Source organism: Sciurus carolinensis, chromosome 17 (genome assembly GCF_902686445.1).
Source record: "Sciurus carolinensis chromosome 17, mSciCar1.2, whole genome shotgun sequence".
NCBI lineage: Eukaryota > Metazoa > Chordata > Mammalia > Rodentia > Sciuridae > Sciurus > Sciurus carolinensis.
The window spans coordinates 56,803,797-56,819,088 of record NC_062229.1 but is presented as its reverse complement, the minus strand read 5'-3'; the positions used below and the strand labels follow the sequence as shown (position 1 = coordinate 56,819,088).

General features: G+C 41.0%; 1 protein-coding gene across 1 annotated transcript in view; it reads right to left on the bottom strand.

Moving 5' to 3' along the window:
- Positions 1–1,013: 1,013 nt before the first annotated feature.
- Positions 1,014–15,292, bottom strand: part of Eaf1 (ELL associated factor 1) — a 14,955-nt gene continuing 676 nt past the window's right edge. Inside the window, exons 2-6 of the mRNA XM_047531114.1 lie at positions 12,914–13,008; positions 9,802–9,938; positions 8,056–8,249; positions 6,231–6,464; positions 1,014–4,266 (exon numbers count right to left, since the gene is read on the bottom strand). Of these exons, the coding sequence (XP_047387070.1) occupies positions 4,220–4,266; positions 6,231–6,464; positions 8,056–8,249; positions 9,802–9,938; positions 12,914–13,008 (707 nt within the window). The 3' untranslated portion in view covers positions 1,014–4,219. The remainder of the gene's footprint in view (positions 4,267–6,230; positions 6,465–8,055; positions 8,250–9,801; positions 9,939–12,913; positions 13,009–15,292) is intronic.

Sequence of the window (15,292 nt, the reverse complement as noted above, 5' to 3'; positions counted from 1 at the left end):
AACAGGAGTTTGTCTCACAGCAGGGGTCTCTGCCTGGTGCTGGGGCAGTTTCAGAGTGCCTTCTGTGAGCACTAGCCTGGTGATAGCTGTGATGCCTGAGGTTGGGGGATCAGGGGTGGAGATAGTCCCTTGGCCACCAAGGCTGGTGTTAAGCTGGGTGGCACCTGAGTCTCATAGCAAGAGACGTGCAGGGTGGGTCTCAGGAAGGCAGGTGATCTCCAGGCTCACTCTGAGGCTGGAACTACTGTGGCTTAATCTTGGAGGTATCCTGCAGAACACAGGTCTCTGCCTAAAGATCCTAAAGTTAATTCAGAGCTGAGACAAAACCCTGTGTCACCCTTCATGGCCTTTCCCGAGTAGATGAAATCCAGCTCAGGACTTCTGTTGCCTGCAGTTGGGGGAGGGATGGTGGAAGCTATCTAGCCTAAAGCAGTTCCCCCAGTTCAATTCCAGGTTTTGTCCTGGTGTTGAGTCACAGGGCTTTGCCCAGCATTGGGCTTCATTACCCTTAGTGCTGGGTTTCAAGAGTAGGGACTGGATTTCATTTTCTCTCCCACACGCAAACAGGAGGCACCTCTCTCCCTACTGGGCGGCTTAAAAGTTAGGGGGAGGGGGTGACTTAGGAGCTTTTCCTCTCCTGTCTTCTTCAATGGCCTTTTTGTTTTGTTGAACTAAAAGCAGGCACTATGGTCTTCGTTTGACTCTTATGCCAATAGTTTGGTGCACTGCTCAACTTGATATATGTGTGGGGAAAGATGCAGGAGGATCTTCCTCAATCACCATCTTCCTCTCCTCCCCTGAACTCACGCCTTTTAAAAATTGAAGTTCATCCTTCAGTTTTGAATGCCACACTTTTTTTAAATGGAAACAGGAATCAATTTAGCTAATTAGGCTTAAACACAAATACTTAAAAGAACCTTATACTGCTCACTTATTCTATGAAAGAAAGAAAACCCACCAAGACATTATATATATGTTGCTGACCTTCATTTTTTATTTAAATATAGTGATCTTTTAATAGAATAAACAAAAAAAAAACTCTACACTGCAAATATTTTACATAAATGTAACATGCATGTCTATTTCATAATTAAGCAAAATGAACTTTTAGGCACAAGACTTAAAAAATCATGAAAGAATGAGACATGAACCCAAGACAGAAATAACAGAAGCAACAAAAACACATATTTCATAACACTTCAATTGGTCTTGTCTTCCAACCTACTGGTTAAGGCCTGAGTTTCAGAAATCCTACGTTCCTTGCCAAATGGAAATATCCAGTTTGGCTGTACCTAATATATAGCCACATAACAGACAAATAATTATCTTTCAAAATAAAGGAATAAATACTTCATACACACACACACACACACACACACACACACACACACACGCTGCTGAATCAGCCTCTCTAATAGGGAAGTAAGAATTTTGGAATTTTCAAGTCTTCCTACACTGAAGCAAACCACATAGAAAAAACAATTCTGCTACAGAAATAAAATGATGAGTGGCATTATTAGAAATCTCTAGTTCATATGTATTACATTTCCCGAAATCACGTTTTACTAAGGCTTGCCATGGCTCCTCAGACACTCCAGACGTCATCTTTCACCTGCCTAAATGACCCACAGAAGAGACACTGCATAAAGAAGCAGCAACTTAAGTCAGTTAAGAGACTTCGGCATGGGCATCATATGACCACATGCCAAATGCCGGGAGTGCTTTCTTTATGTCTGTTCTCTTGGGTTTACTGGCTAGTCTTCTCTGCCTCCTACCCCGTGGGACTATAAGCACCTGAACAGCCTGTGATGACAGTCCCTGATTTTAAGGAGCTCACACCAACCCAGAGTTCAAGCAAGAGAACGGTCGGTTTGTGCACACGGGGCACTTCACCGGGGTGTGAGGCGAGCAGAGGAAGAATCCATGAAGATGGTGCCTACTGATTCTCTCAAGTGGGGCCTGGAGTCGGGGAGAGGAGCAGGAGAGAGAGAAGGCACAGAGACAGGAAGAAAAAAATCCAGTTTGGCTGGCAGGAGGATACTTGTGAGAAATCATCTGTGAGAACACGTTTCCGGAAAAGAAAAGATTCCTTACTCTGGTGGGGAAAGTTGGGGGGTCGGGGGCTGGGGGGAATGGGGGAACAAAAGTACTGAAGGCTTTGCACAGGGAACGAAACCCAGAGCCATGCTAGGGAATCACCAGGCAGTGCTGGGTGGGACAGATGACAGAAGAGAGGGTGTGAAGCTCGGAAAGCTTCACTCACCAAGCCCAGTGCCACATGCAAGTATTTCCTATAGAAACAAGTATCAGTCCAACATGCCAAAAATCACATAGTGCTGTCTACAGAAAACAAGGCTTTGGGAGGAAAAACCAGGGAAGAGGGTGCTTAAATAGATATTTTTCATTCAAGTTCCTGGAACCTGCCCCACTTTGAGCAAGTTAAGAGCAGTGAAACAATCCCACATCCAGTAACAATTCAAGTCTCCCAATCATGACCTTCACCTTCCCTGAGCTGTCATCACTGAGTAACTATAAAGCAATTATCAGTTCACTGGAGGTTAGTTCCTACCTGCCACTGAATCCACTGAGCCCTCATCAAGGGCTAAGACCCCACCACGAGGTGCCAGCCACAACTACTGCCTACACTTGGGCAGAGCGGTGCAGGTGTGCTGCTGGGTTAACAGCTCCTGTCCCACCTCCAGCTCACTGGAGTCACTGTGTGGATGAAACAACTGACCTGTAAGGTACAGCTCTGATCAAAGCCCACACATGGGCCACCCCTTTCTTCTCTAGGTCCAGAATGCATCCCTCTACTAGCTAGGGAGAGAGAGGTCATCTGAGTAGAGGAACCCAAGGAAGGGAAATAGTTAATTTCTTGATGCCCACTGAACCAAAACAGACAGAAACTCCTTAGGACACAGCCATTCAAGTTGTACAAATGGGCTGCTCGAAACGTAGCGCTAGACAGTTCACCACACACTCGCTCAATATGGGACATTTACTAGCGACCAGTTTCCAGCAACAACAGATTCATTTGGAAACTGCACACTGTTGAAGGCAATCTTGTGACTTTCTTCTGCTTTTATATAAAAACACAAGTCAGTCTGGAAGTCAGGCACGAACAGTGGTACAAAAGCATAAAACAGAAAAACCTTATCAAAGAATGTGCTCATTCCATATTGCAGAACTCCTATCTAGGCTCTGGTTTTTGGAAACTTCCTGCTGGTTCTGTTTGTTCGGAGAGGTTTCTTTACTATACCTCTCTTCCACTCCTACCTCCCACCCCTGTCAAAACCCACTGAATGAACATCACCTAGGATGGAATACATGGAACGAAAAGCCTCAGTCTGACATGAGACACGTGCATGAGCACTGTGGCTGCTGGTTTAATCTGCTCACTCAGCTGCGTACTTAAGGACTGTCTGGATCGGAATTCAACTCCGTGCTTTTGTCTTTTGGAATTAAATAAAAGTGCCAGTGTACAGCTAAAAGTTCCATGTATCAGCATCTCTTGATTCCACTAAGAGAAATTCTGGGAGGGAGCAGGAAGGAGACCCTGGACTGGGGCAGGAGACTGGCCATAGCCAGCTGTGTGCTTTCCTTTGCTAGTCTGTAAATGAGGGGACTGAGCTGGCAGAGCTCAAGGTTCCCCACCCAGCTGACACTTGGGGACTCCACTGAAGTCCACTTCTTGTCAGGCTGGGTCAGACAAGCTTCCTTACCACTTTGAGTCAACAATTTAAAGTGGTTTTCGCCATACTTCTATGATTTCTATGCGTATTTCTATGATGCAGTTTGAGGTTTCCCTCTCCCTCCTGACCCTTCAGACTTTCACCTCACTGGTACAAACCACTAGGCCAAATGGATGGCTGCGGAGGTTTAAAACCAATCCATTGGCCTGATGAAGACAGTGCCTTTGAGTAACCCAGGCACATTTGTCTATTCTTCATTAACAGTGTTAACCAAATAGAAATATAATTCTGTTAGTTCTTCTATAGATCTACTTAAACTTTGAAATAAGAGATTGTTCAAAAATTACATGAGAAAATCACCCATCACCACTAAGTTAAAGACTTGAATATCTGAGCGCTCCAAAGCCTCAACTCCTACTACAGGCACTGATCCACAACACGTTCCTCCTGGCACGGACTCCATGCAAAAGCAGCCCGGTCTTGCAGCAGGTTCTTGCACCAGAAAGTAGATTTCGAAAGATCCGGCGCTAGTCATCACTGTCACTGCCAGACTCGCTCAACTGCAAGTCATTTCCTACAGAAAAGAAAGAATAAAACCAAAGGTACAGAATTTTAAAATGACTCCTTGCGCGTTCTTTAGTTGACTGCCTCAGCTATTACACGACCATAAGATCTCGCTAATTCTCCTTAACCCATTTTGTCCCATTGTCCCAGATGTGGAACGCATACAAAAACTTCAAATACAGCATACAATATGGAATTACATAACAGTAAGGATGATTAATATAATACTAATTAATATCATTACTATAATACTAAAGTATGATTTCCAGACTACTTTAATGCACCTGTGTCAATTTCACTGACATATTCACAGAATTGAAAGCTTGGGATTTAATGAGTTAATCAGGGAGGAAAATCAATTTGGCTCACTGAAAAAACTGGTGTAGTCAACATTTCCAAAGAAATGCTGCTTTTGGTATCTGCAAAGCACAGCAGCACTGCTTATTAGGATAACAAAGGAGAAGTAGGCCAGATAGCTTTCAAATGTGTTAATGCATAACAAAAAAATATTTATAACTAAAATCCCTTTGGTGGAATTGTTCAAATTAAGTTGTTTTATACAAGCTAGGGAAACACCAAGTGAGGCTTCCCTTGTGGGAGCTAAATGCTATTTATACCAGATGTACGCTAATCCAATGTCCTCTGATACACCTCCGCCCGAGATATTCATCTTACCTTAAACCTCAAATGTGAATTAAAGAGTTTTACAAAGCCCCAGATTCTTGGTATGCAAAATTTAGAATTTAGGAGTGACTCAACATTCCATGTTAACATAACAGGAATACATATAACAGCACCCCAGCTGGTACCACTTGGATTAAAAAACAAAAGTCAACCTCTATTTGTGGAGTGCTAATTTCTAGGCCAGTTCTTCTCAAATCTGTTCTGAGGACTCTGGGGTCCCCAGAACCCTTTCAGGGGAGTTGGCCCGAGGCCTTCCTTTTCTAACTCCCTGCCTGTGTGAGGCCAGATTTTCTTCATATAGTTCAATTTATGTCGAAGGTAGGGCACATCTGACAATGTGTTGAGACATCTCTGATTGACACAATAGAGCAGTAGATGGGGGACTGGTCCTGGTATCCAGGGGGCAGAGGTTGGGAATACTCCTACACATACTACAATATACAGAACAGCCCCGCAACAAAAAAGATTTATCCAGCCCAAAATTTGCATACTGCTGAGGTTGAGATTATCTTTGCCTAGTCCATAGTAGTGAGGTTAATGAGGTCAGCGTCCCCACCGAAGCTTCCAGACCTTTCAACATCTTCAAAGGAGAAGGAGAACCAAGGATGAATATTTATCAGAGTTCCAAAGAGAAAAGCATAATTAGTCCTCTCTCTGTCTCTAAAACAAAGATATTTTTTTCTTGTTTTCCTGTTTTACTTTAGTATCCAGCATTAGAATCCACCCAAGACAGGTGGGGTGGCATGCACCTATAATCCCAGCAAGGAGGCTCACAAGTTGGAGGCCACCCTGGCAACTTGGTGAGACCCTATTTCAAAATAAAATGAAAAGGATTGGGGATACAGCTCAGTAGTAGAGCACTTGCCTAGCAAGCGCAATTTCCCATAAGAAGAAAAAAAAAAGTCATCCAAACATTATAATATCCTTCTTTTCCCTCTTGTCAAAAGCTAGGAGGTTTCTAAACAGAGGCAATGTATTCTTTTTTGTAAAAGACTTGGAGGCAGGGACAGTGCGGTGGCAGGTACTACCTCTTAAGCCTGGTATATGCAAGAACAAAGAACCAATTATTCATATTTCAGGATTTCTCAGAATTCACAAAACCCAATTTGTGATAGTAGAAAATGGAAAAGAGAAAGAAAAATTTTTAGTTTTGTGCCTGTTTTTTACTGTTTGGTAACACACTTCTTTCTGCTCCAAATTATCTCTACAAGATCCTCTTCTGTCTTAAATGCTTCAGGTTTACAGATTCTGCTGACCCTGTCTGGGTCACTGAAGAAAGAATGTACTTACTGAGTGTGTTCATGAGCTGGTTGCTTCCTTGTGGCCGGCTGGTTCCATTGGTGACAGCGGGCCTGCTGTTGTAGGGCTGCTGGTGTGAAGGCTGGGGAGGGGAGGCCGGGCCGTTGTCCTCGCCTCCGCTGCTGGAGCTGTCGTCATCGCTTCCCGAGGAGCTCTCAGAGTCTGAGGAGCTGCTGCCACTGCTGCTGCTCATCTGCTCGATGATGTCGACTTCAGCCCTCAGCTCTGGAATAAAATGAAACGACAGGGTCAGCACAGCAACTGCTCCCGAGGCAGAGCTCCAAAGCCTCTGTATACAGTGACCTGGCAAAACGACAGCAATAAGGAACAGTCCAGAACAACTCCTGCTTCTCAACTCCTTAAAACATGCAAACGAAATTACCCAAACCAAAGCCAACAAATAAAACACCTAACCTGTTTGCAGAGAGACAAAGGAAATGCTGAATTCACCCAAGATAAACAAAAAGCAGACTGCTTTGGAATAATGACGGTTCTAAGAAACAAATTAAGTCTATTATTTATTTACTTTAAAAAATGATTGTGAATTAGGATTCTTTTTTGGGTAAAACCCCCAAATAAAAGACATATTGTGTTACAGGGCTGGAAAAATATTTGACTAGGCATTGGAGTGTCTGAGTGCTTATTTGGATCTACCTTCAACCAACAGCAAGACCCAGGAGGAAGTCAAAGAATTTTCCAAGTCACTGTGGAAAAATGAAGTCCAGACAGCCTCTGAGGTCCTTTCCAGCTCTATGGAGGCTTGCAGGAAGAAAGATGGTGGAATACCATTCCTTTTCTCTGTTCACATATTTGAACAAAGGCCATGTCTGTCAGGTTTGCATTTTTCAAAAATGTAAGGAAGGAAAATCATGTTTTACCTAGTCATTTGATGTCTAGGGACACACCAAGAAAGATGACAGATTTTCCTGTCCAAACATACCATATGGCCTTAAATGGCTATGGCTCCTATAAGTACAACACAACAACTCACCATCTTATTCCTAGTCAACTATAGTGGAAACTTCCACAACAGCATTCTAGTATCCACGAGTTAAAAAAAAAAAAAAAAAAAAAAAAAAAATCAAGAGGTATAACAACTGCACAGTGCAGAGAGTGACTTTATTTGCTAAAAGGCAACGTTTTCTATAGTTGGGAACGGCAAACATCAAAAACAATTCTCCATCTTTCCCTGTCTTCTATTATCACGGATTTCACTTTGTTTCATAAAATTTTCAAATGTGAAATTAAATACTTAGCCTCATAACTTCTAATAGGTTGGAGGACCAGACTATACAAGGGAGAGAGCCAATGTAAACGTGTCTGAGGCTTGCAGTAGAGAGAGCCAAGCCAAACCTTTAAGTCACTCTAGGCCTCAATCCATTTCCACTAATCCCATGGCCTCTTTCATATTTATACACTTTGTGTTAGCACAAAGCATTTGATGTTTTTTTAAATGGTCCTCGAACTCAGGTACATTACTGTGGAGCTCAGAAATATTGCCACATTTGCCCAACATCTAGAATCCCTTCTTTCTCCAAAGCCTTAAAGGTGTGCCATATGGAGCTTTAGATGGCAGTCATGCTTATTTAAATTCTGAGACTTTAAGAAGAATGTGGCCAAGACAGTCACAACTCAATAGTCACAAATAAGCAGCAGAAGACCCTACCCAGCAGTTCTGGAGCAGTAAGCTTTGAAGAAAATTTTTGATAATAGCAAATGTCCCTGCTGCCAGGTCAATACAGCAGCTTTGTGATCTCTCAAGAACATGGACACCCTACTCCATGTTGCTATCACGGCTCTAGAGATTGTTTTCTACCTCTTTTGATGTCATCCAGCTGAGGTTCAGGTGAGGGGTTATCCTTCAAGGGAGAAGTTTTGGGTCCAACCGGAGGCTTCGTTGGTGCTCTGAACGGCATGGGTGGTGGCGGAGGAGGTGGTGGCTGTGAGGGTTGCGGGGGACGAGTGGGCTGTTGTTCCATTCGGGCCTGGATCTTACTGCTCCCCTCAGCTCTGAAATGAGGCAGACTTTAAATCAGATGGGTGAAAACAGCAGTTCTCCAATTTGTTCAGATGACCAAATTCTTGGAAGTCTCTGCAAAACCCCATGCTCTTTCCAGACCACTGCAAAATATTGCTAAGTGTCATTTGGTCAAGAGAACTACTGTTAAACAACTGAGTGTCTGCCTGCCACATTCCGGTACTGCACTGTGTGTCAGGGATAGAGAAATTCAAAAAAACAAAAAAAAAAAGGCAGCCTTGTTGCCCTCAAGGAGCCCACATTTTATAGCAATGAGAAAAAAACATGTATGCTACAATGTGGTTATGAGATTCCACCTTACTAGTAGAAAATATGACTATTTGACTTGTATGCCATATGCAGGTATGAATTCAGGAGTTCCTGAATAAACTAGCTCTCGAAATACTAGCCAGCTGGCAAATTTTTCCATTATATATTTTCTGCTTGCCCACCACATCACAGAGTTCTACCCCAAACTAAGACAATTCTACCCATTAACAATTTCTTTTTGCTTCTTAAACTTTATCACGCGCACAAATCACTTGGAGGTCTCGGCAGAGTCTGACCTTAGGTAGGTCTTGAGATTGTGCATGTCAAACAAGTCCCCAGATCACATTGAGTAGAAAGGGAGCAGAGGACCACCACCAGATACTGGAGGAGGGACCACAGCACCTGTTTCACTGCAGGCGGTGATACAAATAGAGAGTATACTGCCCAGGGTGGTCCCCGGCTCATGCAGTCCAATTCAGGTAACTCACAACCTCTAATCCTCAGTCTCCTCGTGTGTTTCGGAGGTTTTCGTTTTGTTTTAAAGATAATAGCACCTTTCTAAAATTTATTTGCAAAGGTTAGATAATGCACATAAAGCACCTAAGCGTAGTTCCTGGCATGTGATAATCTCTCAGTAAATGATAGTCAAAACTGTATTGTTTTGTGGAATTGAGTGGATGAAGAAAAATAGTACAAGGAAACAAACAAAAACATTAGATTGTAACACTGTCTTTAAAACTGAATTACTATGTTATAATAATTACTGTATTACGATGTAATAAATGGAATTTATTTCTATTTATAGAATGAATTTTGATTTTCAAATAAACTTTAACTGGCTTCAAATAAGGCATGGTGCGCCTGCTGAACGAAATATTAAAGAAAGTTCACTAGGCAAAAAAAATAGGCAAAGTTTTAATTTAATTTAATGAGGCATTAGTCACCTCAATTGTACCCTATAAAAGTCATGTTTTTATCCCAATAAAGTTATGCAATTATTCTTTCTTAATATAAGTCTATAAATACAAATCTCATCCCTTATGCAGTACATTAACAACAATCGTGAGTTTGATAAAATTGGATTAATTATAAATTACTGTCTTAAAAGCATTATTTCTTTTTATTGTATTTGAGGAAAATACACATTTTGGTGATTTGAGTAAGAAGACATGGGTGGAGTTGTGAACATCCCACATTCACATCTGAATAAAACTGGAATAGATTATACGATGGTGTAGAACTATCATATAAATCTGAATCTGATTTTTAACATACCTTGTTTTCTTGACCTGAATGCTGCTACTGAGTTTTTCCAGCACATATTCACCAGTATCATGATTAATTATAAGCACACAGTCTTTCTGATAAGGCCGTTTGTTCCCCTTGAACACAGTCATTGGTGGTGTGGATCCCTATTTGCCACAAAAGTATAAAATGGTCAAACTAAGCACACCGATTATGAATATCAAAACTGACTTTATAAATGATTCGCTCATCAAATCTTTTATCAGAACTACTCAAAAATAAAAGAACTGATTTCTATTTTAACTCCTTTTGGTTTCCTATACAAAAATAAAGGAGAAATAATCCAGCCAGAATCTATGACCTTACAACTGGTTCTAGGTAATCAAGAAAGGTAGTACAAATTTAAGTTACCACATATGTGTCTAAGGGTTTGAGAAAATGTTACAAAGAACAGTAAAGTGAAAAAAAAAAAAAGCTATACATTTCAAATTTTTCCTAAATATTGTGATCAATTTCTGATGGGAAAAATGGGCAAAATAGAGAAAATGACATTTATTACAAAAATGTGACTTTAAAATAATTCATTCTGTCTGGTTTTATGAGTGATATTTTCAATTTAAAATTATTTCTGTTTGCAATATATATTATAATTCACTATAAAATGGAATTTATCAATTGAAAAAAATAAAAAATGTGGCACTATCATCGATAAATAATGTTGAGAGATACTAATTCTAATATAATACAACACAGTGTCTACTGTGGTTTAAGCTTTGTGTTATTTGGATTCAATATTTTTCAGGGACATCTAGGTTTTGGTATCCTATAACCCACTTTGATAACTTGTTGTTGAGTTAAAATAAACCTTTTAGGCAGGAAAAAAAAAAAAAAAAAGAATAGTAAAATGAACTGAGAAAAATAAATTAATCATAACATGTCTAAGTAAAACCTGAATAGTAAATCTAATGAGTGATCTCTAAATTTCTTTAAAACTGCAGAGTCCAGGGCTTTCCATCATGCCCATAACCAATAGAGCCTTCTAGAGGGCAGCTCATTACCCTCAGTAAGCAGTCTGCTCTTATCTGCCTAAGCCCTTAAATAGCTCCCCTGTGGCTTTTAAGCCAAAGGATAAAATCTTTAAGCCTTGCACCATCCAACTCTGGGTTCCGTGTCCTTCAGGGCGGCTTCTCAGATCTTCAAGCTCCTTGCTGCCTCAGGTTTTAATAAGCCTCTGCCTGCTACCTCCTCTCCCACCCCCAATACTGGGACTTTGAACCTCTGGATGCTCTACTACTGAGCCTTATTATTTATTTATTTACTTACTTACTTACTTATTTACTTACTTATTTATCAAGACCAAATCTGCTAGGTCAGCCAGGCTAGCCTTAAATTTGTGATCCTCTGGTTTCAGTCCTCAAGTAGTTAGGATGCCAGGTGTACACCAGGGCATATGCTGCCGTGTGTGTGTGTGTGTGTGTGTGTGTGTGTGTGTGTGTGCGCGCGCACGTGTGTGTGTGTGTGTACATATACACACATACACTAATCATAAAAATAAGCAGGTTTTTTTTTTTTTTCGTATCAGGGATTAAACTCAGGGGTACTTAACTACTGAGCCACATCACCAGTCCTTTTTGCATTTTATTTAGAGACAGGGTCTCACTGAGTTGCTTAGGGTCTCACTGAATTGCCAAGTCTGGCTTTGAACTTGCGATCCTCCTGCCTCAGCCTCCTGCTGGGATTATAGATGTGTGCCCAGCTCTGCCTGCTATGTTTTGAATCTCCTTTGAAGTTACCCTACATTCAAATTAAATTCAAAGGTCATTTCCTTAAGGAAGCCTTCCCTAGTTTTCTAAAGTATGTGCTATATTTTTTAATATTCATTTAAACTCCAGACCGTAAGTTCTACAAGGGCAAGAAATTTGCTTGTATTGCTCAAGGTTATATTCTTTGGGCCTCAGTAGTTGCTCAATTAATATTTGTCCATAATAGGATTTAATGCCTTGCTTAGAATCAAAAACTGTTTAGCTCTTTGACTTCTTACTCATATAGTAAAAACACAGAGTTAGAGGGACCTTAGGGACAAGTTATCTAACCCCTTTATTGTACATTTGGGAAACAAAGGTCCAAAGGGATATGATGTAACCTGCCACAGACAACAAGTAATCAAACTGCACTTTGAATGGGAAGGTAGTTTTTCTTCAGCACAGAGGTTTCCAGGTCCCTGTCCAGAGACTTTTCATTCTATCAGTAGCCACCACAAACTTACCATGTTCCAGGACAGAGCTGCTAAGTACAATGACACATGTTTGCAAAGAGCATTTTGTGTGATCCTTTGTGATCAGAAGAGAAATTTTTTTTTTTTTTTGGCTTGTTTGTTTGGTTCTGGGGCTTGCCGCCTACTAGGTGAGTGCTCGCCCACTGAGCTACATCCCCAGTCCTCTTTTTTATTTTATCTTGAAACAGAGTCTTCCAAGATTGCCTGGGCTGGCTTGAAATTTGCAATCCTTCTGCCTTAACCTCCTAGTACCTGGGATTATAGGTGTGCATCATGGCATCTGGCTTCAATGTAGTTTTTTCTTTTTTTTAAGTTGTTGACGGACCTTTATTTAATTAATTTATATGTGGTGCTGAGAATCAAACCCAGTGCCTCAGACATACTAAGCAAGTGCTCTACCACTGAGCCACAACCCCAGCCCCTCAATGTAGTTTTTAACTGAGTACTTCATCTTTAAATTGGCCAAATGCTCCAAACCTCTCGTTTCTGCCTGAGATTATCAGTCTGCACTTGACCCCATACCAGATATAAAGATGTCAGTCCTGTCCTGCCCCATGCTCATGAACTGAAAAGGCTATCTATCATCAGGGCACCTAGGGCTTTTTTCTTCAGAATTGCTTAGGAGAAAAATTATGCACATCTAACACAGGGGTTAGGTGTCTAGACAGGGAAATGACAAAAGAAACATTTTAAATCAAGTGCCTGAGCAACTTGATTGAACTCCACCCCACCCCATCACCCAAAACTCCTACTTCACTTATTTTGGCACTTTAGAAATCTAAAACATTTTTACAGTAGGAAATTCAAATTGCAATTAAATAATATATGAGGATTCACCGTGATCTTACAACAATGGAATAAACTTACAGGGATATGTGGCAGTGTAATTGTGACTTCATCTCCTTTGCCAACTTGAAGCTCTCCTTCACAGGATGTGTCTATAGATGCTGGTTTAAAATCATCTAAAAGGAAAGGAAAGACAAAGTTATTTCGAATAAGGGATTCCTGGGCATTTTCACTTAAGAATTTACTTTTTTTTTTCTTCTTTTCCTTTTTGAGGTATTGGGGATTGAACCCACAGCCTTGCACATGCTAGGCCAGCACTTTTCCTTTATTTTGAGACAAGGTCTTGCTAAGTTGCCCAGGCTGGCCTCAAATTTGTGATCCTCCTGCTTCAGCCTCCTTAGTCACTGGGATTACAGATGTGCATCACGCCATGTTCAGTTAAGAATTAAACTTTTTATTACTCACATAAATGAAAAGCAAAAATGATTTAGAATTTTTTAAAAACTATTTTATTATGGAAAACTTAACATATGCAAAAGTAAAAAGAAAGTACAATAAACCCATAAGTACCTTCATCCACCTTCAATAATTTCTAACTCAGAGATACTTCCATATACTTTTGCTCCAACCCCCATAGGATTATATTGGGCAGGGGGTGAGAGGGCCTAAACTATTTCCTTCTCCCAAGGGACAGGTGAAAATCAATGCCTCATCATCCAAAATAAGGTGTTTTATTAGGGTAGTGAAGATCAAAAGCAACAAAGCATATGAAAAAAATACTTGATTATAAATCCTATATGAAATATGAAAGGCCACAGCATCATAAAAGCTAATTTAATTTTGCACAGAAACTGTCAGAATTTGCCACACTTGCTTAGGTGTGGCAGCACACCCCTGTAATCTCAGTGACTCAGGAGACTGAGGCAGGAGGATTACAGGTTCAAAGCCAGCCTCAGCAACTTAGCGAGGCTGTAAACCTAGTGAGACTCTGTCTCAAAAGAAAAAAGAAGCGGGGTACAGTGGTGCATGCCTATAATTCCAGCGGCTGGGGAGTCTGAGGCAGGAGAATCTCAAGTTCAAAGCCAGTCTCAGCAACAGTGAGGCACTAAGCAACTCAGTGAAACCCTGTCTCTAAGTAAAATACAAAATAGGGCTGGGGATGTGGCTCAGTGGTTGAATGCCCCTGAGTTCGATCCTCAGTATCTTCCCAAAAAATAAAAAAAAAAAATAAAGGGATGGAGATGTGGCTCACTGGTTAAGCACACAAAAACTGATACCAAAAAACCCACAATTTGCTATACTCAATTCCATAGCTTCTGTAGATGTTCAGACGAGATAGATGGTTGGCCTGTATCTCCAAAGGTTATCCTGGTGGTGTTTCTGAATTGCCATCTTACTTCACATTTAACACACACTTGCCTCAAACGGCAGGCCAGGAGTATACGTGAACATTGCCCTTGTCTGGAAGAACAGATCAACTTAGTAAACTCAGGAAACGAAGGTTTAATCACATTCCCAATATCCTCTTTGAAAGGGCTGGATCTGCTGTCAGTAAGAAGCACAGAAATGGCATGGCAAGAGGCCACACAAAGATGGAACTTCATTTTCTAACACACCCTCCTCTTCCTATGTGTTGAGTCACATCTATTAGTTCCTCTGACAAAAACAAGTCTCAACCAGTGTTAGCACTACAGGAAACCAGAAGCTTGTGAATCACAGGGGGATGTGCTCAGTCAGCCAATTCCTAACAGCCAAATCTTTACGCAGGACAGAGTATAAGTACTCCCTCTCAGCAGTCTATAATCACCTAGAAAAAGGTCCAGCATAATGACTATTTCCACATTCTTTATGTCTGCTCTCTTCTGTTTCCAAACATAGATCAAACTTCAACCTATGCTAGGTTCACAAATTCTAATTTTATTCTTCACCACAAGGGATCTGGTCCAGAAACCAGGGTGGTGTAGGTGACCTCAAAAGGCATCATCAGTTTAAAATGAGGTACGAAAAGACATGGGGCATGGGGCGCGATAAACCTGATAGGGCGCAGAAAAGATGCAGATTCTTTGATGGTACAGGGGGCATAACAAAGTGTCAGGGTGACCAAAACCAAGACGGAAGAGGGGAAAAAGCTGAGGAAAGGAGAGAAAAGAATGAAGTAGAAAGAATAAATGAGGCTTATGGCAAACGGTAAATCTTTTAAATGCGCAGACCCCCTCCCCCCCGACAGGATAAAAGAAAGGAGAAGGTTTCAAGGGAGAAGGGAACTTTGGTTTAGGAGTTGGATCGAGGGGATGAAATAAGAAAAAGGCCAGTGACCTTCGGGATTAATGTTTAGGACTCTAAGGTAAAAGAACAGTCGGGAGTGACAAAAAAGATTTTGTTTGGGAGGAATAATCCAGGAAAAAAAAAAAAAAAAAAAAAAAAAAAAGAAAGGAACAAATCGAGGTCCCAGAGGATCTG